At 49.5% G+C, this 26998-nt stretch overlaps 1 protein-coding gene across 5 annotated transcripts in view; it reads left to right on the plus strand.

Annotated features, from left to right (window-relative positions):
• The first annotated feature begins 14416 nt into the window (after nucleotides 1-14416).
• Nucleotides 14417-26998, plus strand: part of PIGG (phosphatidylinositol glycan anchor biosynthesis class G) — a 29134-nt gene continuing 16552 nt past the window's right edge. For all 5 annotated transcript variants that reach the window (XR_004961700.1, XM_036280097.1, XM_036280105.1 and 2 more), the window contains exons 1-6: nucleotides 14417-14604; nucleotides 15280-15485; nucleotides 19922-20131; nucleotides 21615-21803; nucleotides 22638-22779; nucleotides 26721-26933. Coding sequence is in view for 4 of the 5 variants with exons in the window: in XM_036280097.1 (XP_036135990.1) it covers nucleotides 14451-14604; nucleotides 15280-15485; nucleotides 19922-20131; nucleotides 21615-21803; nucleotides 22638-22779; nucleotides 26721-26933 (1114 nt within the window). In the remaining variant the exon portion in view is untranslated. The remainder of the gene's footprint in view (nucleotides 14605-15279; nucleotides 15486-19921; nucleotides 20132-21614; nucleotides 21804-22637; nucleotides 22780-26720; nucleotides 26934-26998) is intronic.

Consider the following 26998-nt stretch of genomic DNA (forward strand, 5'->3'; position numbering starts at 1 on the left):
GAGCCAGCGCAGCCGAGCGCACTCCCCCCCCCGCCCCCCGGGACAGGCCCTGGCAGCCCACAGCTCACACCCCGGAAAGCGCCAACAGCAAAGGTGAGTCCAAACGGAGGCCTCCAAGGGAATGGCACGGTCAGCTCATCCGTCCTGCCTTTAGACAGCCAAGGGACCGCTCAGGTGTTATCTCAGCGCTGCCACCTTGCCCGTGGTCCCCTGACTAACACAGTCACAAGAGGGCCACCCCACGGCTGGCTCTGCATCCCCTTGTGCCTGGGCTGTGTCACATGCAGCCCCACTCAGAGGACTCTGCATCTCTGTCCACACCACGCACCTGCTTATCAGATGATGCACCGTCCTCGACCCTCTCCATCCCGCTGACAGCATCACCGAGGCCCTACCGTTCTCAGCATGAGCCTGTGCAACAGCACACAATCCACATGAGCTCACCAGACTCTCAGGGTAGCAGAGTTATGCCACACCACAGGCGATTCTGCCGTGGTTTTCGGCATGTGCACTGGGTCCATTGCGGGCTGGGCCTGGACTGAAGTATTGGTGCCAGGGCGTCCTGACTTCTCTGATACGTTGCTGAGGTTTGAACAAGAGGGACCACAATGGGCCACAGACTCGTCACATGAATTAAGATGTGAGACATACAGAACAAAGCAATGTCGCCCTGGCCAGTTTGGCTCAGCGGTTAGAGTGTCAGCCTGTGGTCCAGAGACTCCTGAGTTCAGTTCCCGCTAAGGGCGTGTACCTCGGTTGTAGTTTGTCCCCAGCCCTGGATGGGTCGTGCGGGTGGCAACCACTCGATGTGTCCCTTTCATGTCGATGTTTCTCTCTCTCTCTCCCTCCCACTCTATCTGAACAAAAAATGGAAAAAATGTCCTTGGATGAGGATTAAAAAAAAAAAAAAGCAATGTCAACCAATTACCCTTTAAAATTTTATTTCATTAATTTGTTTTTATATGTTTTTATTGATTTTTTTAGAGAGAGAGGAAGGAAAAGAGAGACAGAAACAGCGATGTGAGAGAGAAACACGGATCCGCACACCCCCTACTGGGGAATCAAACCTGAAACCCAGGCACATGCCCTGACCAGGAATCAACCAGGACCTCTCAGTCCATGGGATGATGCTCAGTCCACTGAGCCACACCAGCCTGGCCAATGATCCCTTTAAATATGCAAATGAGCAAGCCAAAAGCCATCCGGATAACAGATGATGAGACCATGATGAAAGAAAAACAAAGACAAGGTGATTGGAACTTCCACAAAGACAGGTTTTCCTGTGGCGTTCTGCCTTCCAGAGGAGTGTTTCCTTCAGCTGGAGGGAGACAGTATGGATTTGCCAGCAGTAAAATCGCTGTGCAGTGTGGACATTCCAAGGGTATGTAAAGGGAAACTGAAATAGGTTTAGTACCAACAAGATGACATCTTCCCAACTCCTGGAACCGCTAAGCCAGGGCAAGTCCCAAGCTCGCCTGGAGGGTACCCACAGGCTGCTTTGCGGTCTTCTGAACAGGGACCAGGGTCTCCGTGTTTCCCCACCTTTAGAACAACCACATTTCTTACTAAAGAGCTCTTTTTCTTTCACTCTTAAAAAAAGAAACCAAAAAAGCATAATACTGCCCTGGCCAGTGGTTGGTGTCGGCCTGCGCACCCAATGGTCACAGGTTTGATTCTGGTCAAGGGCATGTACTTGGTTGCGGGTTAAATCCCCGGCTCCAGTCGGGGTGTGTGCGAGAGGCAAGCAATTGATGTGTCTTTCTCACATCGACATTTCTCTCTTTCTCTCTCTTCCCTCCCTCCCTACCTTCCACTCTCTAAAAAAATCAATGGAAAAAATATCCTTGGGTGAGGATTAACAACAAAAAATACCAACAAACAAAAGAAAAGATAATACTGCAAAAAGTTGGAAAAAATCTTTTTTTTTTTGTATTTTTTTATTTCTTTCTTTGTTTTTTTTTTTTTATTTGGTTGTTATTTGTTTGTTTTATTCGTGGAAAAAATCTTTTTAATAGTTAAAAAAACAGTAGTTAAAAAATTAGTCATCTAGAAAAAAATTAGATCTATATTACACACACACACACACACACACACACACACATCCTACTGGACCAAAGAAGGATAAAAACTCATAACAATTGTAGAAGTAAAAATTTTAAATTTTGTATTATCAGAATAGGGACAGTCTTTCCAAGTATGTCATAAATCATGATGCCATACAGAAAAGACTAATTGATAAATCCAACTGCTTAAATAAAATACAAAACCAGCTGCAAAGCAAACACACCATCACCGAGAAGCTAAAGACAGAAGGTCCACTGAGGACATATGCTGCCGCTACACCACAAAGGTACAGTATTTGTCGGAGAAAACACTGTAAAGCAAAAGTGGGTGGATGCTGTGAATCCCCCCAAAACTCAGGGGCCATTAGGCCTACCAGCTGGCCTCACTTCACCCAGAAATACAGGGACCCCCACATTCCCAGGGAGGAGACTTCTTCCTCTGCGCCTGCCTGGCATCCGGGACACCACTCTGCAGGGACCTGGCCCTACCCCTGGGTGAAGACAGGTCACTGAAGACCAGAGTGGACAGGGGCTTTGAGAGGGAATTCCAAACACTGGCCTGCTGGAATCTGTCTGAACTGGGGCCTGCCATTTACTAACTGATACTTAGACAGGTAACAACCCTCTCAGCGTCTCTGCTTTGTAAATTGTAAAATTCCCTGTTTGTATAGCTAAGACCACTTAACTACTCAAAGACCTAGGCTTAGGCCTCGGTTCTGCCTCCTGAGAAGCTGTAAGGTTAGACCTTGCAATGCCTTTGGTTGCTCATTTGTAAATTAGAACTTATCATATCCACCTGCTGGGGTTTTTGTTTAGTTAATGAGATCATGTACATAAAGGGTCCAGCACCATGGTACAGGGCAAATTTTTAAAATGCTCACCTGAGGATATTTTTCCACTTATCTTCAGATAGAGAGGGAGGGAAAGAGAAACATCAACATGAGAGAGACACAATTGGTTGTCTCCTGCATGACCCTGACCAGGGCTGGGGACTGAACTGCAACTGAGGTACGTGACCTTGACCGGAATCGAACCTGCAACTCTTTGGTCCAAAGGCCGACGCTCTAACCGCTGAGCCAAACCAGCCAGGGCCAGAGCCAATTTTTAATAAATGTTAAATTTATCATTTTGATAAATTTACAGGTTAACCAGTTGTTTATTTCATATAAAATATGGTATTGAATGCACATATGAGCAAACATATTAGAAATAAAAGTGAACTTCTATAAAGCTGTATTAGAGACATTGCTATTAGACAAAATTAATTATAGTTATAAGCATAATTTTCTTTTATTTAACAGATAATTCAGTGGAACAATGGAACTAGAGTAGAAGATACTGACAAAATTGTCTAAATAAGTTGTTCTCATTGCTCAACTGGTAGCTTAAACGTCGAGCCCACTTCCCTTCCAGGCATTACCTCGGAAGGCTTGGTCACAGCCCGAAGCAATGCTACAGGCCCAGGGAGCCAGAAGTGCCTGCGAGGAGGGGTCCGAAGGGGGTAAGACGAGATGCCTGCCCAGCGCGGGAACAGGCAGCACAGAAAAGCGGTGGAGTCACCTGCACTGATGGGGGGGGCGGGGCTAGACAGCGAGGGACACACCCGGGGGACACTGGATTGTGACCACTCACAGTCACGCCCACACAAAGTATTTCTGCACTGGGAATAATCGTGATGGTTGTGGAATTTAAAGATAGCACAAGCATTGTAACAGTGGCAGATAAGGTTCTAGAAACACAATACCTACCAAGACTGAATCGCAAAGAAACAGAAAATCTGAGCAGACTAATAACTAATAAGGAGATTGAATCGGTAATCAAAAATCAAATTAAGTAGTATACAGAGAAAGGACTTTGGAAAAGGGAGAGGGCTCTTCAAAGATAGGTTTTATTGTGGAACGCTTAGCCTAATTTTGTACATAGGTTAACCCAAATTACTTAGTAATATTCGGACGACTGAATCACTGAACATAGGTGGGAAAGTAGAGGCCCCAGATGCTCGGGGTCCCTGTCAGCAGGTCCGCAGGTGCTCGGGGTCCCTGTCAGCAGGTCCGCAGGTGCTCGGGGTCCCTGTCGGCAGGTCCGCAGTTGCTCCTGGCTAATCCTGGCTCTGCCGATGGAGCCGCTGCCCTTCCATGTCTGAGCAACTTCGATAAACACACATTTGTTTATCGTGCATTTTGTTTCCTGGTGCGTCCAATTAGAAGGGCTCCCTGACTCATCAACACCCGAAGATCATTAGCTCCTGCTCCTGAGGAACCAGGGAGAGCAGGGGAAGCGTGACCTCTGACCTCTCCACGGAGGGCAGCACGTCCCAGTCCCGCGCTTGCATTCGCACCATGGAACCCTGCCTCCAGCACTGTTACTGCAGCAGCTGAGCTTCAGATACGCTCTCCTCCGCTCTCCCGCCTGCCAGCTCGCCCTGAGGACTCCAGACTCGCCGTAAGCGCATAAGCCAGTGCCTTAAAATAAGTCGCTTTCTCTGTATTTTCATGTCCTGTTGGTTCTGTTTTTCTGGAGAACCCCGACTGGTACGACGCATTAGGAGATGGGAGATTGGACAGGAGGTGGATTGGGTGGACCAAACCTGCAGAGGCTGACAATTGCTTAGATACGGAAGAAAAGAGTTTAAAATAACTTGGTAAGTTCTAGTCCATGTGAATGGGACAATGGGACTGCCTCAGATTTGAAAGTTAATATGAGGGGGTGGATATTTAGGCACAAGAGAGTTAGCTCGGTTTGGGACATCTTTAGTTAGGTTTAGGTTCGTTCAAAAGCAAATAGCCAAGAACCAGGTGTAGATGCAGGCATGATTAAGATATCTAAGGCCATGGCTGGGTCGCTCAGTTGGTTGGAGTGTCGTCCCAATGCGCCAAGGTTACGGGTTCAATCCCTGATCAGGGCAGAAACAAATATCAACCAATGAATGCATAAATAAGTGGAGCAACAAATCTCTCTCTCTCTCTCTCTCCCTCTCTGCCCGCCCCCTTCCTGTCTCTCTAAAATCAACCAATAAATAGAAGATATCTGAGGAGGTGATACAATATACAAGCCAGTGAATAAAAGGAACTCCGGAACCCAAGCCAATGGGAGGTACACCAAGCAGCCAAAAGACAGTTGTTTAACAATGAGAGAGAGAATAGGTGGTGAAGAAGTGAAAAATATGAGTAGGGTCATTTCACAGTGGAAAATCTGGTGGTAGAAATAATAGGATGAAATACACTGACAAGATGACCCCCAAAAAAGATGCTACTTTGGCTGGGAGTGGTGGGCAAACGGCAGACCTGAAGGAAAGAGCCCTAACTGATGCCCTGTGAAGAGAAGGGTGACTGACGGGGGTGCTTGTGGAGGAGAAGCGATAAGAGCCGAATGCGAAACAGGACTGTGGCTTCCAAAGAGAAAATAGTGAAATCAAGTTGTGAGTTCAGTTTATCTTCTAACAAAAGAAAAGAGACCATAAAACAACCCTCTCCCCCACCAGCATGCAGTCCCTCTGTTGGGACACTGCTAACAGACTTCTTAGGAAGAAATTCAAAGCAGGGTATTTTAAAAGAAAAGGATACTAAGTTCTGCTTCCTCCTCAAGATGAGAAATGCCTGAGAAGCCAGGTGAAGGCAGCATTTCAAGGAGAAGGAAGCGAGTGTTGTGTCCCATGCTCCAGACAGGTGCAGGGAGATGAAGGCAGAACGGACCCCTGGAGAAGACAGAAACCTGGAGACGATGGTGATCCTTCCAGGGACAGCTTAGGAGTGGACCTGGGTGTTTCCCCATCAGTACTGATGCTCGGATCAAGAAGTCACCAGGGAAACGTAAAGACTGTGTTTCTCCACGGCAGGTCCTCCATGGACCTGCAACACCTACGTCAGAGAAAACGTGTGCCTTCGTTCATCCTAACACTTGCGCTCTTGTCCAGTGTGCAAAAGAGGGGAGGACGTATAGGGAAGGAAGCTTCCAGAAAAAAGATCTCTGGGCCAATGCCCTGCCCAGTTTCCAGAGTAGGAGTGAAGCGAGGATGGAAGAGCCTGGGGCCACAGGACGGATCTTCTCTGCAGGGTCTGACCTAACACTGCTCCCTCCGGGAGGCTTTCTCTGACCCCAACCCCCAAATTAGTTGTGTCTAGAACACTGCTCCTGCGGCCATCGTGGCACTTACCAAATTTAAACAAAGTCTGCATCGATTGCTCTCAATAATCTATGACATCTTGGCTGATTTCTTCATCATCACGTCCCCAGAACCTAGAACGTGGTGGGTGCTCTGTGTCTGCATTTCCTCAAAGGACAGAGCCAGGCACGAATATTCAGTTTTCACAGGAGCTTCAGATAAGCCAAGAGGACCTGGCCCTGGCCGGTTAGGCTCAGCGGTTACAGCATCGGCCCACAGACCAGAGAGTCCCGGGTTTGGTTCCCGGGCGTGTACCTCAGCTGCAGTTTGTCCCCAGCCCCAGGGTCATGTGGGTGGCAACCAGTCGATGTGTCTCTCTCACATCGATGTTTCTCTCTCTCTCTTCCTCCCTCTCTCCCTCCAGCTCTATCTAAAGATAAATGCAAAAGTGTCCTCGGGTGAGGATAACAAAAAAGAAAAAGAGGACCTGGAGACGTGGAGGGCAGGGGTGGGGAGACAGCCTGCAAGGTTTGCCTGGCTGCTTTGTCAGACAGGACCCACTGCAGGTGGAGGGAGCAGAGAGATCAGCAGATGCTCTGAATAAAGGCCCCAAAGGCAGGAAAGGAGACGGAACCAGTGCCTACTCTGCAGAAAGACGGAGAGCAGAGCCCCGCCGTCTCCGGGACACTCCTGTGCACCGAGGCCCTGAGCTCTTCGCAGCTTCATTCGGTCCTCCCAGCAGCCTGGAGAGACAGGCACCCTGGTTCACAGATGAGAAACACTGCCAAGGATCAGCACCTCGTGTGGAGGGGGACAGGTCTGTGCACCCAGTCAACTCTACAGTGACAACCAAACAAGATGAAAAACACCTGCATTTCATCACTGAAAATTCAGAAGCCTATACAAAAATAAAAAGACACAAAACATCTGCTAGTACGGTAGATAAATACATTTAAGTAAATGAAGATTAAAGAACATTTTACAACATAAGAATGAACCAGGTTATTTTCTTGATGTAATAATTAAGTCAGAGAAACAAACAAACAAAAACCAATAAACCCTCAAAGCTTAGATAAAATCAGCCCTGGCTGGTTTTGCTCAGCATTTAAAGCATCGGCCTACAGACCGAAAGGTCTCAGGATCAATTCCCGGTCAAGAGCACATACCTGGGTTGCAGGTTCAATCCCCAGCCCATCAGAGTCAAGTTGGAGGCAACTAATCAACGTGTCTCTCTCACATCTGTTTCTCTCTCTTTCTCCCCCTCCCTTCCTCCTTTCCACTCTATCTAAAAATCAATGGAAAAATATCCTCGCATGAGGATTAACAACAACAAATAAAAAATTAGATAAAATCCAAATATTTAAATCTTACTAACTTATGCTTTAACAAACTTACAAGTGAAATCACAGATGGTATCCAATCTTATCATCTTTTTTTGTTTGTTTGACATTTCTAAATCTTGTCCTCTTAATTTGGTCCCAGTAACTCTGGCCAAGGAGCCTAGGAAATTATTTTCCAGATGAAAAATCAAATTTCCAGGAGTTATTATTTTGTCATTATTTATTTCCCTATAATTTAAGAAGAATAAACTTTGAGTATCGCTTTATAGCTTTTTTTTTTTTTCCAGATAGAGCAGGAGGGAAAGAGGGAGGAAGAGAGAGAGAGAGAAACATCGATGTGAAAGGAACACATCAAGTGACTGCCACCCAAACAACCCCAACCAGTGCCAGGAAAAACTGCAACCAAGGTACGTGCCCCTAGCGTGAACCAAACCTGGGTCTCTCTGGTCCGCAGGCCGATGCTCTAACCGCTGAGTAAAACCAGCCAGGGCTGTAGCTTATTTCTTTTAAGCTCTGAATAGTATCCCATTGTCTGGGTGTTGATTTATACACTCACCTACTAAAACACATCTTGGTTGTTTTCAAGTTTTGGCAATTATAAATAAAGTTTCTATGAACATCTGTAAGTTTTTTAGTAGAGGTAAGTTTTCAGCTCACTTGGGTAAATACCTATGAGCATGACTGCTGGGTTGTCTCATCTTCTTCTGTGCTCTCTCTCTCTCTTTTGTTAATCCTCACCTGAGAATATGTTTTACATTGATTTTTAGAGAAAGAGTGGGAGGGAGGGAAGGAGCGAGAGAAAGAGAGAGAGAGAGACATTGATGTGAGATAGATCCATGGATTGGTTGCCTCCCACATGCACCCCAGCTGGGGACAACCCAGGCATTTGCCCTTGACGGGGAATCAAACCCTCAACCTTTGGTCTTCAGGATGACACTCTAACCACTTAGCCAAACTGGCCAGGGCTGTGCTCGCTTTTTTTTTTTTTTTTTTACGTGCCCCTAGCGGGAACCAAACCCAGGACTCTCTGGTCCGCAGGCCGATGGTCCAACCACTCAGCCAAACCAGCCAGGGCTAAAAAAATCATTGATTGGTTGATTTTAGACAGAAAGAAGAAGGGAGAGGGAGAAAGAGAGAAACATTGATTTGTTGTTCACTGGTTGAGTCTTGTATGTGCCCTGACCAGGGATCAAATCCACAGCCTTGGTGTAGCAGGATGACTCTAACCAACTGAGCCAGCCAGGGCTGTGCTTCCTTCTGACTGCAGGGTTCTCAACAGGCCAGATAATGGGTTAGGGGGCCTGTGGGGACATTTTTCATTGCCACGAACAGTAAACAAATTATTTTAGAGGATGAAAGGGCAGCCCTGGACTCTGGCAGAGGGAAGGTGAAGTGAACAAAAGTAGTGTGAAAAGAGACTGGGTTTTGTGGCTCCAGGAAGAGAGCTGAAGGGACAGCTGCCGGGGTCCCTGTGCTGATTCCCTCTCCCACATGACAGCTGCCATCTTTCCTGGGTCGAGCACTCCGTAAGTGCCTTGTTAATTCTCTTCAGGAGAACTAATGAGTAGACACTAACAACTGAGTCGTCAATGATACTGCACAGATGAGTTCTCTCTGTTACTACCCATGGCCAGACTGTCTCTTGAAAATGGGACTATTATCAAGTGACCACGTAAAGTTATATTAAAATAAACTACTGTCTTCCATTGTAATGGACAGAGTGGTAGATAAAAATGATTTTTTAAAAAATGCTTTTCCATGGTCAAAAGACCATCAACACCAGAAGCTGACCATGGTGCTTCTTTGAAAATGTCACAGGATTGTAATGAAAAGAAAAAAACTATTTGGGAGAGAGAGTTTTCTATCCACCCAGTAGGAGAGACTAGAAGTCATTTGCATATAGTTCTTATTTTAGAAGTTAATTTTTCATTCTAAAATATTACTGTGCTTGGTACCTAGTGTGCGTAACGTATAGGGAAGGAATCACAGAATCCCAACCATGGCTTGCACTCAGATATCATTCCCAGGAGGCACACTAGCATGCAGCAGAGAAGAGCTTGTCCTGGTGCACTCCACTAGGTGTAATTTTCCGGATACATACAAGATGGCAGCAGAGAAGAGATTTTCTTGACAATTCTAAGGCTTTAGTCCCAAGATGCACAACAGTTGGAAGCAAAGAGTAACATTTTGACATACAATCGGGTGCTATTCACTAGTTGCACAATAGATGGCAGCAGAAAAAGGCTTTTCCTGGTGACCTCCACTAAGGTGTTGTTCCCAAAATGAACACTAGATGGCAGCAGAGAATACGGTTTCATGTTGACTTACACTCAGTGTTATTCACTGGTTGCACACTCGATGGCAGCAGGGTGGTGCATTTTATGGTGATCTCCAATCACATGTTATTCCCAGTTTGCACAGTATATGGCAGCATAGGAGAGCTCTTCCTGGAGAGCCACATCCAGGTGTTATTCCCAAGGTGCACACTAGGTAACAGTAGAGAAGTGGGTTTCCTGGCGACTTCCCCTCAGATGTTACTCACAATTTGCACTGTAGATGGCAGCAGAGAAGAGCTTCTCCTAGCGAGTGCCACCGAAGTGTCGTTTAGAAATGCACACTGGATGACAGCGGAGTGGTGATTTTCTGGTGACCTTCACCCAGTTGTTACTCCTAAATTGAACACGAGATGGCAACAGAGAAAAGCTTTTCCTGATGATCTCCACTCAAGTGTTATTTCCAATGAGCACAGGAGATGGCAGCAGAAGGGGCTTTTTCTTGTTACCTCCACTCAGGTATTATTTTCAAAATGGACACCAGATGGCAGCAAAGGCCTTATGGGTTCTGCCCACTCTGCATTAAAAGAGTTTTTACCCCTGCTATTAAGCTCACTTTGAGATAATTCCTGTGTTTTTTTTGCATTATTTCACTTACTGCTCCTATTTGCCAGATGACACAGGGACAATTGTTATCTCCACTTGACAAGTATTTAAACTAAAGACTCTTTCTTACACAGTGCCAAGTCCAGAACTGAGTCCACTATGGGCCAAGACTGGCCAGAAGATCATGTACACACAATATCCTGGACAAACAGAGTAACTCAAGTAGTTTTTCAGTTGACTCTTGTTCATTCTATTTGAAGGAAACGAGCACATAACCAAATTTGCAGCTTGCCATGCAGCACTAAAGCTGGTTTTCTGGATGGAGCGTGAGCAGGCACTGGTCATGGTGACAGATGGTGATGGAGGTGGTGGCCTTGCCCTTCACAGGAGCACCATTAATACCAGATCCCTGTCATGATGACTTTCCCCACTTTTACACCCTGCCCATATCCCAGCCTTTTAAAATCTCTCTCCTGTCCAGAGAACCTGTCTGCATGTTCCATGCATGTCCCCTTCCTCCGAGGTCTCCCCTGATGAGAGCTCCCTGGCGGCTCAAAGGGGAGTCTGGGGAGGTAGTTTCCTTATGGGGGGGTGCCAGAGCCCTAGGCAGGCACAGAGCTGACTTCTGACCCCATCACTTATGAATTCAAGCAAAAAATGGACTGTCCCCCACCTGTCAGATGGGGATGGCTGCTCTCTCAGGGTGGCAGTGAGGGTTCAGTGCAAGGGTGCGTCTTAGCTCCTGCCTAACCTGTGACCAGCACTCACGCTCCCTAACTCTTCTCATCTTTGTCCTTCTTGTCTTCTATGGGCCAGATAAACAGAGTTCAGCAAATAGTCTCCTTTTAGATGAATGAGCTCTTGTTAGTTTCCAAATAGCCAAAGTCCCCCAGGAACTAACTCACATCTGTGCTGGCTTCATCCTCAGGACAGTATTACCCATGGCCTCTCTCTGGTCTTCACATCCCTGCTCCTCTGCAAACTCGTGGTCCTGCCTCCGCTCAGGCCAGCATCACCTCTCATCTGTCTCTCACTGCTCTCTGCTTCCTGTCCTCTGTCATCCAGTCCAAGCTCACCCTGCGACCAACTTGATCTTTCTAAATCAGGGACCTAATCCTACCACTTCCCGTGTAAGAACTACCAACAGCTTCCCCCTGCCTAGAAAACAAAGTCTCTCCACCATCAGCAGTATCAGGACTTTTTATCAGGCTCATTTCTCTGTACCACAGGCCGACACTCCAGCCGCTGAGCCAAACCGGCCAGGGCCAGGCTCATTTCTTCTCCTGGCCTTATTTCCTTTAATGCCACCCCAATTCGATCCCCAGCTGTCAGCATTAACCTCTCTGGTTGGAAGTGAGGGTCTTAACAGATAGAGGTGCCAGCACTGAGACTGAGCCTTGAATGTGGAAAACGGAATAAAATATAGACTTTAGTTAATAATAATGTATCAATATTTATTCATTATTGTAACAATTCTGGAGAGGAGAAATTAAAACTCAAGATAAACCTATTGCATAAAACTGGGAATCTAGAGAAAATGGGTCATCTCTTATTAAAAATAAATGTTCACAAAAGAAATAAAATACAGATAAATTACCCATCCAGGGACCTCTTCCCCCTGCTGGTTCTCCTCTCATTGTTCTGAGGTTCCCCTCTCCTTGGACAGGGAAGGAGCAGAGACAGAGCTGTTAGGCAATTTCGCTAAGATCTGGCTCCATCGTGTCTTCCTCCCTCCCAGCCATGACCGCCCAGAGAGGAAACAGGGCAGAGGAATACTCAGGGATTATTGATTCTGACATGTCGACTAAGACCATTTGATTGCAAGGGACTGGACAGACTTACTGAAGCAAAGCAAATTAGTGATTTTTAAATGGTAGAAAGAAGTTAGTACTTGCAAGTTTGAGAGTGGATTTGGACCTGGCAGGTCCAGGTTCTCACACTCTCACAGTGGGACTCGGTCCCCTTGTCTCTCTCACTGAGGGCCTTCAGCAACTCCAGACTGACACCCACTCATCATCTGTTCTACCAGGAAGGGTCTCTCCTTCCCTTAGATTCCCTAAAAAGTCAGAACCTGAAATGCCCATGAGCTAGCTTGCTTTACATTCTCATTCTTGAACCCAGAGGGTGGGATGTGGGATTGTCTAGACATGGGGTCAGCCCTCGGAAGGGTTTGGAGAGGGGGGTGGGATGAGTTCCCAAAGGGAAGCTGAGGTGCTGGACTTGGGCATGAACAGACACTGGGTCAGAGAAAACAGATGATTCCACATCACTGATGGCCCACTGCACAGCTGTGGGATCTCAGTCCACAGAAGGAAGGGGTTCACAGGGGGCAGGGGCTGAGGTCTCCGCCCACTGCTCTGCCCACAAGGGCAAGGAGCAATTCAACCTGATGAAAAAGCAGTTTTGTTGTTGGTGGGAAACTCAATGCTCCTGCCTTGGGCATCCGCTCCTCGAATCACAGAAACTGGCCCAGAATAGCCCATGTGCCCTTGGAAGGCACACAGACCCCATTCGTGTCTCTGGGAGGTGGGAACTCAGGAGTCACACCTGCTCCAGCCACATTAATCAGCCATCTCCAAAGAACAAATTGGCTCATTTTCCAGTGTCTTCTGTCAAGCTTTACAAAGAGCAGAGACAAATGCTAGGTGGTAAGGAAATTCCTGCTCAGTGTAGTAGTGGGAGGTTCAGGGATTACTCCAGACCAGCGGTTTTTAAGACGTGTGCTACATGAATTGTTAAAACATGCAACACCTTACTATTTAGTCAGGGGCACTGAACTTTTCCCCCTTACCCTGTCAAATATAAAAGTGACGAGAGTCAACACAACAATAGCTGTCTGATGTGAATGAATCAAAATTATACCTATATTGGCAAAAAATATAAGACTTTTTGGTGTGCCACAGAATTTTAGTAATTAGTTTACGTGCACCATGAAATGAAAAAGGTTGAAAATTGCTGCTCCATATCACGGGGCACGTGGCCGGCTTTCCAGAGGCCACAGGGACTGGTCCGTGAACAAGTCGGTCTTCAGTATATGCAGCCTCAGTGTGAAACTGCCCACTGGAGACACGGTCCACCCACAGCTGGGGTCGCATGGGAGTCAAGCGGAGGCAAATGGTGTTACATGGGAGTCACTCGGTGGTCATACAGAAATCATGCAGGGTCCCATAAAGGTCGTGTGGGCTCCTGGGGTGTCACACGGGGGGCGCGTGGTGGGATGCTGCAGGCCAGGGTGTCCTGCGGGAATGCGGGGCCTGGCCTGAACAGACAAGACATCTCGCGGGGGGGCAGGTGTGAGAGATGAGGTGGGACTGAGGGCCGCGTTGTGACACGGAGCCGTGGACGTCCCCGCGTGGGGCTCTGTGGCCCCTGCGGGCAGTGCCCGTGGCTTCCCCGCGGTGCCCCCTTGGGTAACGCGGACAGCCGGGACGGAGGGAGGGCACGGTGGCTGGGTTCTCCGCACCCAGACCCGGCACCGGGCACTCCTGGGAAGCACCACGTCCACGGCGACGCGGAGCGCGGCGGGCACAGTCGTGACGGTCTGACCGGGTCCGGGGGCGCGGGGGCCTCGCGAAGCTCGGACCCCGTGCACACGCAGCCTCTCCATGGGCGCCCCCACTCGCTTTCCCGCCCCTTCCGGCCTCGCCCTCACTCCTCGCACGACCCTCACTCGAACCCCGAAACCGACCGACACCGGCAACACAGGAGCGGCTCCAACGCGGGGTGGGCGGGGCCTCACGACGGGAAGAGCGCGGCGGGACTCGGTGGGCGGAGCGGGCGGGGAATCCCCCTGTGGGCGGGGCCAGTGTGGGGATTGGGCGATGCGCCGGAAGTGCGAGTGAGGGGCTTCGGAACTCAGAGCCGCCCGGCAGCGGTAGCGCCCGCCCCTCCGCACGTATTTCCGGCGCGCCGGCGGCGTGACACCCGCAGGGCGGGCTCCAGGCGGTCCGCCAGTTTGCACTTGCGCAGAGGCTTTTCCTGCACTGGAAGCGCCTGCCGCTCGGCAAGACGCGGAGGACCGGGAGCCTGGAGCCGGGACCCCGGACCCCGCCCGGCGCGGGACACCATGCGGCTGGGCTGCGGAGCCTTCGCCGCAGGCTGCGTCCTGGTTGAGGTCCTCGGGGTCGCACTGTTCCTTCGGGGGTTCTTCCCCGCTCCCGTTCGCTCCTCCTCCGGGACCGAGCACCAGGCGGAATCCCCCGCGCCCGAACCCTCGGCAGGTACGGACCCCTGCCCGGCGTCCCGCTCCCTCGGCCCAGGTTTTTCAGAGGAACGTCCTTCTTGTCCCTCCTCTCGGGCCTCTTCCCAGGCTCCCACCCCCGGGACCCCTCTTCCTACCGCCCCTTCTCCTTTTCTGTGTCTGTCCGACAGCTTTGGCCGCTGCCGCGCGCGCCCCTCCCCCGCAGGCGTGAGCCGCGCGGCCCCGCACCCTCTGCCCCAGGAGCCGCCACAGATAAAGGTCCCTGCTGACCCTCGCTTTTTTTATTATTTTTTTACATTCCTTCAAGATCCGCTTTTAACCAGTAGTGAGGGCCGCCCTGCATGGACCCCTCCTGGTTCTCACCCACCCAGCAGTACACACCAGGGAGAGCCACGTCCGTTCGGCTCGCGTCCGCACAGGGCGACCCTCTGGCCGTGTGAACACGGTTTGTAAATGCGCTCCCTTCCGCTCGGCGAAGCGCTGTGTTTTTAGGTCGCAGCACTCCTCACCATGCTAAGGCGACTCATGACCTAATATCCGGCTCCCTGAGCTAACCCGCAGCCCCCTCCCCCGCACTGTGGGCATTTTTCTTTGAGTTCGTACATAGAGAAGTGGGTAGAAACCAGTTAATAGGTGACTGAATGCTAAATGAAGTTTAAAATTCAATTTTCTTTTTTCCTTCAAACACTTTTAGGGGCCACTTCCAATTGGACCAAGCTCCCCCCACCTCTCTTCAGTAAAGTTGTTATTATGCTGATAGATGCCTTGAGAGATGATTTTGTGTTTGGGTCAAAGGGTGTGAAATTTATGCCCTACACAACTTACCTTGTGGGAAAAGGAGCATCTCACAGTTTTGTGGCTGAAGCAAAGCCACCTACAGTCACTATGCCTCGAATCAAGGTAAAACTTAATGTTTTATAAATCATGGTTTGACTCTTCAGGAGGTTTAGAGGGGCTCTCTGTAGTCCTTACTTGTTCACATTTTAACTAAGTTTGGTGCTGTCAGCCTCGCTGGGGCAGTAGGATGCTGAAGATGCCTGATGATAGGATGAAGCTGGGACCATGATCTGCCCCTTTTCAAGTAGCCAGAGCTCATGCTTTCTGGGAAACATGAAGGATGTGAAACCAGTTTTCCAGGCCAGCCTAGTCTCAGAGGTACCATCCTCCTGGCTAACCTGTTCTTGTCTTTAATTGTCATTAGGTCAGTTACAACCCTGGAAAGCCTGTAGGGTTGCCTAGTTCAGTCTCTTGACTTCATAGATGAGAAAGGAAACTCAGACTTGTCTGGCACTGGTCCAGTGACTGGTCCAGCATGAACTGGCCGCCATAGTTCTCACTGTTTCTACTGTGTGAACCACCAGCAGGTATTCGGCCTAGTGAGCATGGCTTTCAAGTACACAGTGCTTTACCCAAGAACTATGGGTAAAGAAAAGAGTAGAGCTGTATTGGGGACCATTTCCACATGAGGAAACAGGCTTGCAGTGCCGGATTCACACATCGGGAGCTGGGAGCTGGAGCGTAAGCCTGCCTGGTTCCAAAGTCTTTCTTGGTCCTGTGGCATTAGAGCTGCAGAGTAGAGTGATTCAGAGCCTTCCTTACTCTCCAGAGGCGAGAAATTACTGTTCCAAAGGCCATGGCAACCACAGGGAACCTCCCAGGAGATGACACCTGAGTTCTCACTTAACACTTCCTAGGACCCCAGCTGCAGCTCAGTTGCTGCTTGCATGCTCCCTTGGGTGAAGTGGATGCCACACTGTCCCTGCCCTCCTTAAAATATCAGTAGGAACTCGAGCTATTGTGAGAAGGAGGAAGTACCTTGTATAAGCCCCAGAAGAATGATGGACAGACGAGTACATAAAACAAAACACATTATAGACAAAGTTAACTGACAAATGATAAACTGGAAAACTTATTTACAGTTAACATAGAAACAAGATGATAAGCCTCTGATATGTAAAGAGTGTCCAGTCAGGCCCAACAGTCCAGTGGCAACTGGACAAAGGATCTGAAGAAATCTACAAGGGAAGAAATAGAAGTGGCCAGTAAACGTGAAAAGATTCTTTTTACTTTTCTAGCAATCATAGTAATGCAAACTAAAACAACCTGTAAGGCCAAATTTTGCCTATCCCATTGTAAACATTTAAAGATTGATGATAACCTACTCTTTACAGGAGATAAGGCGAACAGGTGTGTTAATACTGTGACTATAACTGGACTGAGCCACCACCCTTGTCCAGTCCAGTATGGTCGCCAGCTCGTGCTACTCGACTTAATACCCGACAGTGGCTTACACTGCCTACTAACCCAGGCCTCAGGCTTGTTCTTCTGCCTGTTTACCTTTCCACTCTAATTGGAGCTACTTTCCTTCTTTGATGATCACAGAGAGCTCGGTTCCCAGGCATGCTGCCTCTCTGCCTTGGAGCCCTTGCAGTTTACTGTGTCTCCCCCTGGAAGGCCCCACCTCATCTCACCCAGACAACACTTCAACCTTCAGGTCTCAGCTCAAATGGTACTTCCATTGGAAGCTTTTTATTTTATTTTATTTTTTAATCCTCACCTGAGGATATTTTTGTATTTATCTTCAGATAGAGTGGGAGGGAGGGAGGGAGAGAGAAACATCAACATGAGAGACACACATCCATTGGTTGCCTCCCACATGACCCAGACCAGGGCCGGAGATAAACCCAACTTAGATATGTGCCCTTGACCGGAACCAAACCCACAACTCATTGGTCCACAGGTCGACGCTCTAACCGCTGAGCAAACAAGCCATGGCCATTGGAAGCTTTTAAAAGTAAATATCCATTGCCTGGCCCGTGTGGCTCAGTGGTTGAACATCAACCCATGCACCAAGAGGTCACCTGTTCGATTCCCAGTCAGGGCACAGGCCCAGGTTGTGGACCAAACCCCCGTAGGGGGCATGCAGGAGGCAGCCATTTGATGTTCTCTCTCATTGATGTTTCTATCTCTCTCTCCTTTCCTCTCTCTCTAAAAATCAACAAAGAAAAAAAATTTTTTGAAGGGAAAAAAAAAACAAATATCCATTAAAATAGTTTTGGTTTAACAAATGTACATTCAAACATTGGAAGTAAATGTACGTTCAAGTATATATTTGTGTGTGTGTGTATAGATAGATAGATATGTATGTATTTTATCTCTGTTCAAAAAAAGATGAAGTAGCTATTTGTTTTCTGGGGAAAGAGACCCATAATCTGTTATTAATTGGAAAAAAGCAAGTTGTAGAATTATTTACATAGTTTGTTATCATTTTGGTGATAAATATATCTTTGTATATTTGTGGTTGTACACCTACAGAAAAAAACAATTAAAGGGTACTCACCAAAAATAACTGGTTATCTTTAGGTAGTAGAATTTAGGGGTAAGAGAGAGGCTCACAGTTTAAGAAATAACGTTAGCCCTGGCTGGTTTGGCTCAGTTGGTTGGGTGTTGTTTTGGTACACCAGAGGGTCACTGGTTTATTTCCCAGTGGGGACACATGCCCACTCTCACATTTCTCACATCGATGTTTCTCTCTGTCCTCTCCCTTCCTCTCTGAAAATCAATTTTAAAAGTCTTTAAGAAAAAAAAAGAAGGAACAATTGAGATAGAATTTTCATACAATCCACCAACACATTTGTACATTGTATAGTTGGATGGGGCACGTATGTATTCGTGCCCCTCATCTCTAATAGAGATTCTAATCCGCACCCAGGAGTAGTAGCTGTGATTCCTGTTATTTTGTTTGTGTGTAGTGACTTGCCTGAACTAGTTATGGAGAGTGTCTCCCCAAGTGTGCAGCAACCGATGTCTCTGCTAGGTCATTTTTCTAATTCTTGTTTTCAGGTTTGGGCTAGTCTTTCCAGGAGTCCCCCAGGGCCAGCACAGGCTAGTGGTTGGTCAGAGGTTGTGCACAGATACCTATGCAGTGAGGCTTCCACACTCAGCAGGGTCCTGTTGGGACGTGCCACTCGCTCAATGGTCACGGAGTTTATACAGTCTGCCCTGACTCTCTCTTGGAGCAGAGCCTCCTGTTCCACCAGAAGGAACCGGTGACGAAGCCCCTCTGGTCTCTCCTGAGTGTGCACGCAACTTTCCAGATTCCAGGAATATGTGGGGTTTATAGAGGTCGACTGTACCTGTCTCTTCCTCAGATCCCCTTTTAAATGTTGGGCTGGTCTCTTACCACAGCTGTCACGGAGCCGCAGGCAGCTGTGATGTGGCCTGTGTGTTGATTGCACACCCGTCGCGTGGCGCTGTTCCATGGACCCAGCTCCACGTCGGTGGGCCCCTCCTGCTCCTCGGCTACCGCAGCATGGAGATGGGGTTGAGGGGCAGCCCATTTAAAACACCACAGGCACCCATGATGCTTACTGAGATGTAGCAGTTTGTCTTGAATAAGGACTTCTCGATTGGTCATCTATCCTCGGTGCGTTTTCAAAGTACCGAAATGGTTGTTTTAACAGTCCCATCGTTGCTCTTGGAGAAGATTTGGTGAGCTCTTCACGTGCGTTCCAGTTAATTCACATCTGTGTTTGCTGCTAGAGGAGTCTCAACAAAGTTACTATACCTTTGGCATGATCCAGATTCCTGTTTATTTTCATTGCACTGGCACAGGTCCCTTGACACCAGTGGCGTGGGTTGTTGAAAAACTCAGATCACAGAGACTGTGGCCCATCATTGTGGCCTCTTAGACTCTGCTAAAGTGACGGAGGTCGTTGACTTACTCTGACAGCATAAGGTTTGAGAATTGTCACACCCACCCTCTCCCAGAACTTATGGTGTGACATGGTGGGGGTGGGGGGGAGGTGCCCACCGGCATCCCTGGACCAGTTTACTGTGAGAATTCTGGAGAGTTCATGCATAAGGACTGCTTTCCTCCCTGTGTGTGTGAGAAGCTGCTCTTTTACTCGGGAGTGAACATTAGGATCTCTGGTTTGCAAATCAGTAAATGGACTTCGCAGACTTGAAGCTCAGATGAGAACCTGACAGAGGGTTTGAATAGGCAGGCTTGTGTTCTCAGCACACACCATACTTTGCCACTTGTTTCAGTTCTTAAAATCTGTAGCTTCTCGGCACCACAGGTACCTGGCTGCCTCACAGCCGCCTCCTCTATCCTCTTCGTGGCTGAAATGTGGTCAGGCGTTCACCATGAAGCATTCTAGTTTTGCCCAGAATCTGCGTGTAGCTTCCCCCTCCCCTTTCTCCTAATACCCATCCTTCAGTACTGGGAATGCCCTACTTCTATGCATCTTTCGCCTGTGCAGTGATCTGCAGTACCCCTTCCCCTACCACACTCTGAATCCTGTCATCCAACTGATAAGTGTTCCCTCCTGCAGGCATTGATGACAGGGAGCCTTCCTGGCTTTGTTGATATCATCAGAAACTTCAATTCCCCCACACTGCTGGAGGACAACGTCATCACACAGGCCAAAGCAGCCGGGAAGAGAATCATCTTCTATGGAGACGAAACATGGGTGAAATTATTCCCAAAGCATTTTGTGGAATATGATGGAACAACTTCATTTTTTGTGTCAGATTATACAGAGGTCAGTTTTTAAAACAAGAAATGTGTATCAGATAGAGAGCAGTGTTGCTTGTAGTGACTTTGTTACGGTATCGGGAGTAGTGTGGAGACATAAACATGGTTCCTCACAGAGCCAGTCACACCCAGGGCCATGAACCCGGTGCAGGTGAGCATGGTTCTCTCCAGCCCATGGCCTGGAGTGTCTGAGCGCCTGCTGGTGAGTGTAAAGCATCCAGAAGGGTGTCCCAGCAAGGAGCCATTTAAGCTGAGTATTACAGGTGAGTGGGGACATACCAAGAGGACAGAGTAGGGGCAGCATCTGTTCACAGCAGAGCCTGAGGACTCCTTGAACTGCCTGGGATCCCGGGGCTGTTGCTGCTTCTGTGAGTGGGGCAGTGTCTGCAGTGGGGAGGCCTGAGGGCAGAGGGCAGGCGACATGGGCCTGGTCCTGAGGGGCATCGATCCCTGCTGGGAGTGCAGCCTGCAGCAAGGGAAAGAGCGCGATTAGAGCCCTAGTTGGAAAGCTGAGCCTGGGTGCAGAGGGAGAAGGGCAGTGTCACCACGTGTCTGAACGTGGCATTCCCACACCTGTCTGTCTGCTGGGCACGGGGAAACACTGGCAGTCCTGCTGACGCGGGTGTCCTCTGCTGCAGTGCTGATGAGCAGCGGCTGGGTTTCCCCATCCCAAGTACAGTTGCTCAGAAACACTTCTCTTTGCCGTAAACATTTCAGTGGGAGGGAGGTGGGCCAGCGGAGGGGTTGGGGCTGGCTGGGCATTGGCTCTGTTGGCCCCTCGACCGCTGATCACTGACTGCCAGCTCACTAGTAGGTGCACATAGATGCCCTCAGAGTCGCCCTGCAGGTTACTTGAACCCTGGGTACTCCCTTGTTTTTGTTAACTGCCCTTTGCCCTTAGGTACCTCATCGTGACTGAACACCTGTTTAACTTGGTCATGTACTCAGTGAAGCCCCAGCAGTGGTCCCTCAGAATGGCGTTCTCGGAACTCACCTTGCTTGTTTAAATTATGTGCTCTGGGCCCTGGCTGGTTTGCCTCAGCGGTTGGAGCATTGGCCCGCAGACCAGGGAGTCCTGGGTTCAGTTCCAGCTAAGAGCACGTACCTCCGTTGCAGTTCGTCTCCGGCCTCTTTTGGGGTCGTGTGGGTGGCAATCAGTCAGTGTGTCTATGTTTGTCTCTCCCTCCCTCCCTCTCTTACTCCCGCTCTATCTGAAGATACATGCAAAACTGTCCTCAGGTGAGGATGTAGTTTAAAAAAAAAATTATGTGGCCTGGAGACAAAGTCATTGTCGGTAAAAGCATGATCTCATGCTGATGTTTAATTCTTTGTGGCAGTTGTTATTTTTCTTGGTCTTTTCGAACTCCCACTGGTCCTGTTACCTAAAATAAACCCCTATAATTTATAATGACCATACCATTTTTTCTTGGGGAGTGAAGATCAAAAGAAGTAAGGAGAACTCTTCATATGCACTTTTGTCTCCTTTAAAGGTGGATGATAACGTGACGAGGCATTTGGATCGAGTATTGAAAAGGAGGGATTGGGATGTGTTGATTCTTCACTACCTGGGGCTGGACCACATCGGCCACATTTCCGGGCCCAACAGCCCCCTGATCGGGCGCAAGCTCAGCGAAATGGACAGCGTCCTGATGAGGATCCACACCTCGCTGCTATCAGAGGTGAGCCGCGCTGCAGGCGTCATGGGGCTAGGAGGGCCCTGTGCCCACACTCCCCAGGAGAGCTGAAGCTGCCGCGTGAGCTCAGGACCTGCTGTCACGCGGCAACCTCACGAGCAGCACATGTTGCCGCCGTGACGCTCACCTGCACCGATTCCATCTCCCGTCTTACTTCCACCACCCCTCCTCCAGCTCGTGCTTCCCAAGGCCTGTGTGTCGCTGAAACTGTTGGTGTTGTGGGACCTGTGCTCTAGACGGCAGGGCAAACGAGAGGCACAGTAACAGTGCATGTGTGTTCTTGAAGGGAATGTGCCACAGGAGACCTGGGGCAGGAGGAGACAGCATCTGAGGCTGTGTTTTCAACAGCATGGGCGGAGTGGTTACATGAGATGTGAGCAGAGGCTGCTCAGGAAGGAGGGGCAGACATGCCATCTTCAGGCCAAGGGCCAGGGTCGGGCGGAGCCTGCCAGGCACATCCAGGGCAGCAGAGGCCACGGGCTGGAGTGACGGGCAGGAAGGTGGCTGCGTTTGACAGATGAGGACACAGGCACACAGAGTGATGGGCCCGCGCTCTCATAGCTCAGAAGTGGCGAAGAGGGTCCAAACCTCAGTTCCAAGAGGCCTGACTCCGTAAGTCCAAGCCTCCTGTGCTTTGTGACCTCCGTGTGATTCTACTTGTTTAATAGATGAAACTTGATCTAAGTTCATAGTTAAAAAGTAAAACCAGCTAATTTAGAAAGAGCACTTGTTCATGAAGCTAAAACCTAAAGTTGCTTTCTTAACAAGAGTACGTGCTCTCAGTATGAGTGCAGCCGGAACATCCCCTCTGCCTTGCAGGAGAGAGAGGCTGTCTCGCCCAGCCTGCTGGTGCTCTGTGGTGATCACGGCATGTCTGCGAACGGAGGGCATGGGGCCTCTTCTGTGGAGGAGACGAACACCGCTCTGCTCCTGATCAGTTCTGCATTTGAGAGGAGACCTGGTGAGAGCTGAGAAATGTTTAACGTTGAAATTGTATTTTATTTCTGGTTTTTATCGCCTGAATTTATTTATTTATTTATTTATTTATTTATTTCAACCCTCACCTGAGGACACTTTTGCATCTATCTTCAGATAGAGCGGGGAGGAGAGAGGGAGGCAGAGAGAGAGAGAAACATCAATGTGAGAGACACATCGAGTGGCTGCCACCCACACGACCACAACCGGGGCTGGGGACAAACTGCAGCCAAGGTACATGCCCTTAGCAGGAACCAAACCCGGGACTCTGGTCCGCAGGCCAATACTCTGACCACTGAGCCAAACCGGCCAGGGCTCACCTGAATTTATTTGTTTATTAATCCTTTTGATTTTTTTAGAGAGAGTGGAAGGGAGGGAAGAAAAGAGGAAAAGAGAGGGAAATATCAATGTGAAAGAGACACATCGATTGGCTGCTTCCCCCACATACCCTAACTGGGGCTGGGGATCAAACATGCAGCCCAGGGACATACATGCCCTTGACCAGAAATCAAACCCGAGACCCTTCAGTATGCAGGCCTACACTCTAACCGCTGAGCCACACTGGCCAAGGCTATACTGATTTTCATTTTAAAACTCATTTCTGGAGGCTTAGTCTGAACTGTGCTGAGCAACGGCAGAATGAAAATTGATGGGGCGAGGGACAGTCAGGGTTGGGTGTTTCGATTTCTTGCCCTGATTCTTAGAATACAAACATCCTTTGTGGGAATTGTTTGTGTGACTGTCACTGCCTGGATTTCTGGAACTGTCAGTAAGAATTGCCTGTAGCTTAGAGACTTCTGACCCACATGCATGAACTAAAAGAAACATAAATACTTAAATTTTCTGAAAGTAGCTATCATTGCAAACTGTATACTGAACAGACGTGTCAGCAGGAGTCACAGGACCTCTGAACAGGATCCACTGAGGACTCATCTGTCGTCGTGGAGACCCCAGCTCTCCACCCAGGCTCACACTGCGCCTGGTGCACTTGGCTGTCTCGCCCTCAGTCTCTGCGGGAGCCTCCGCCCCGCACTTGACTTGTTCTCTGGCATCTCTCTATTATTTCTGTAGGTTCTGTGGCTTCCTCTCGAGGACCCTCAGTCTCACCCAGCACCGCTGGGTCCTGCCTCCCACTGAATGGGCAGAGCACTGGCCTCTGCACCCTGCTGTCCTGCTCGCAGACCACAGCGGGTCCATGTGGCCATCGAGCTGAGTGAGAGCCCTAACCAGGAACAGCCTTTTCTCCCCAGCCCTTCGCCGTCCCCACAGGTCACTGAGCTGCGGTGGACAAGGGCGTGTGGGCACCTTCAGCCTCAGGGAGTTAGTCCTCAGGGCAGGGGGAGGCAACTAGGCCCTGGCCAGTTTGGCTCAGTGGTTAGAGCGTCAACCCTCAGACCAAAGAGTCTCGAGTTTGATTCCAGTGCAGGGCACGTACCTTGGTTTCATTTTGGTCGCTGGCCCTGGTTGGGGTCATGCGGGAGGCAACCAATAGATGTGTCTCTCTCACATTGGTGTTTCTCTTCCTCCCTTTCTTTCTCTTTCCCTCCCTTTCTTCCTTGCTCCTACTCTGTCTGAAAATAAATGGAAAAATTTCCCCGGGTGAGGATTTAAAAAAAAAGAAAGGCAACTAGGTGGGTGGGGGTTTTTTTATTTATTTATTTATTTTTATCCTCACCCGAGGACATTTTTCCATTTTTTGTTCAGGTGGAGTGGGAGGGAGAGAGAGGAACAGAGAGAGAGAAACATCGATGTGAAAGGAACACATCGAGTGGCTGCCACCTGCACAACCAACCAGGGCCGGGGACAAACTGCAACCGTGGTACGCGCCCTTAGTGGGAACCGAACCCGGGTCTCTCAGGACCGCAGGCCGAAGCTCCAACCGCTGAACCAAACTGGCCAGGGCTAGGTTGGTGGGTTTTTATTGTCAGAAGGTTAGGGCCTTTGTTTAGCTACAGTAGGTATTTAAGTCTCCTCCCTGGGCGGCTGTGCGTGCGGATTGCCTGCGAGGGCTGCCGAGTGGCCGACCTCAGTGCCAACAGTGAGCTCTGGGTTTTCTTGTTGGTTTTTTTTTTCTTCATTTAATTTGTCTGTTTGCATTAAGAATGGTCGTGTTTTGTTATCTCATTATGCTCGGTGTATGAGCCAGGACTGCGCTCCTTTTGGTTCATTCAGAGCCAGCAGCCCTTGTCAGGGTCAGTTTTAAGACATTTCGTCGCATCTTCAGGGGTCCCCCGCCACTTCCCGCCAACCCAGTACACCCCCCCACAGCTGTCTTCCTGTCGTGGTGAGAGTTGCCTTTTCTGGTGCTTCTGCACAGGGACCCTGTAGCACCTGGTCTTGTGCGGCTGGACGCTGTTTCAAGGTGCGTGCTCGTTGTTGCATGTGCCTGACTTTCACTCCGTCCTGTTGTTCGGTAACGTCTGCCGTGTCGCACCATGTCTGTCTGTCTGTCGGTCAGGTGGTGGCACTTGTTCCCACTTCTTGGCCGTCACGAATGATGCTGCTGTGAACATCTGGGAATGAGTTTGGGGAGACGTATTTTCATATGGCGTCATTTTTTATCCGGTACAGCTTTGCCCCACCTCCCTCCTCTGTGCTGGTGTTGTCAGGTACATCTCTACATGTTGCAGACAGACAATGTGATTGCACAGCCTGTTCTACCTGCAGCTGGAACAGCAAGCCTGGGGTCAGTCAGTCTGAGTGTCCATGGACTCGCGGCTGTGTGGTCTCTGGAAGCAGTATGCGCCACCATCAGTGTCCGTGCCAAGAGATTCTTGTTTTGTTTCAGATCGAGCACTTGACGCGAGAGAGCAGAAGAAAGTATAATAATAAGACAATAACATTGGAGTGGGAAAACTTTTTTTCCAGTGTAATCCAGGAGCCATCAGTAGAGGGTTGGTCAAGGAAAGATGAATAAATTTGACCCAATCACAAAGAAAAAAGTTACCACAGTCCAAGCTTGACCTCTGCACACTCACCCTGGAGTGCGAGACGCGCACCTGGCACTGCTGCCGGCCAGCACTGCAGCTTCCGGGTGTGGGGCGGGGCGCTCTTCTGTGTGGTTGTTCCTCACCTGAAGATATCTCTTTTGATTTTTTTTTTTTTTTGTGCGGGTAGAAACATCGATATGAGAGAGACACATCGAATGGTTAACTCCTGTGCATGCCCTAGCTGGGGTCGGGGATCGAACCTGCAGCCCTTTGATCCGCAGACCAACACTCTGACCATTGAGCCACTCGGCCAGGGCGGGGTGCTCTTTTCAAAGATAAGAGAACTGACTCTGAGTTTCCTGTACACGGCCTCACACTGGATAGTGGCAGAGCTGGGGCCTGAGCCCAGGGTCCTGCTACCACACCCGGCCTCCTTGCAGGGTTAGCTGGACAGCCAGCCAGTGCTGGGGCTTGAAGAGCTGCAGGTCTCAGGCCAGCAGCAGGCAGAGGCTTGTCCGTCAGAGCTGGTCTGGGGCTCGGCCTCAGTCTGCTCTCCCCAGAGAGACGCCGCTGCTGCTCCAGAGCCATTGTGAAGTCTGCACCAGCTTCTCCTTGGGGCTGCAGGCAACACTGAATCCAGAGGGCAGGGCCGCCAGAGACCTGCCCCCACCTTTTCCAGGGGTGTGTCTGTTGACCTCACCGAAGTCACGTCCCTCGGGTGGCCATCTGCTGAGCCGTCTGCTCCCTGGGCCTGTCCCACGCTGCGGACTCGCTCGGGACTGAGTGTGTCTGCTGGTGTCTCCCAGGCATCAGGCACTGCTTTGGGGAAGGCATGTGCCCCACACAAAGGGGTGCACAATCATCCCACTGATATGAAACAATGAGGTGCTTCTGTGTGGATTTACAGGGAAGATCTGAAGATGAGTAATTGACTGATGTTAGTTGTAGGAGGTCAAAGTGTCCTTGAGCCTGTCACTTAAACTGTATTTTTCCCTAGGTGATGTCAGGCCCCCAAAGCTTGTTCAGCAGACTGACCTGGCTGCAACACTAGCGATCGGGCTGGGCCTGCCCATTCCAAAGCACAGTGTGGGCCGCCTGCTGTCCCCAGTCATCGAAGGCAGAGCGATGCGAGAACAGCTGAGGTTCTTACATCTGAACACAGTGCAGCTCAGCAGGTTGCTGCAAGAAAACGTGCCGTCGTATGAAAGAGGTGAGTCTGTGGCTGACGTCTTCAGACCCTGTGCTTCCAGGTGCCTGGCGCCATCCTGATTCCCC

Source organism: Molossus molossus, unplaced genomic scaffold (assembly GCF_014108415.1).
Source record: "Molossus molossus isolate mMolMol1 unplaced genomic scaffold, mMolMol1.p scaffold_m16_p_1, whole genome shotgun sequence".
Classification (NCBI taxonomy): Eukaryota; Metazoa; Chordata; class Mammalia; order Chiroptera; family Molossidae; genus Molossus; species Molossus molossus.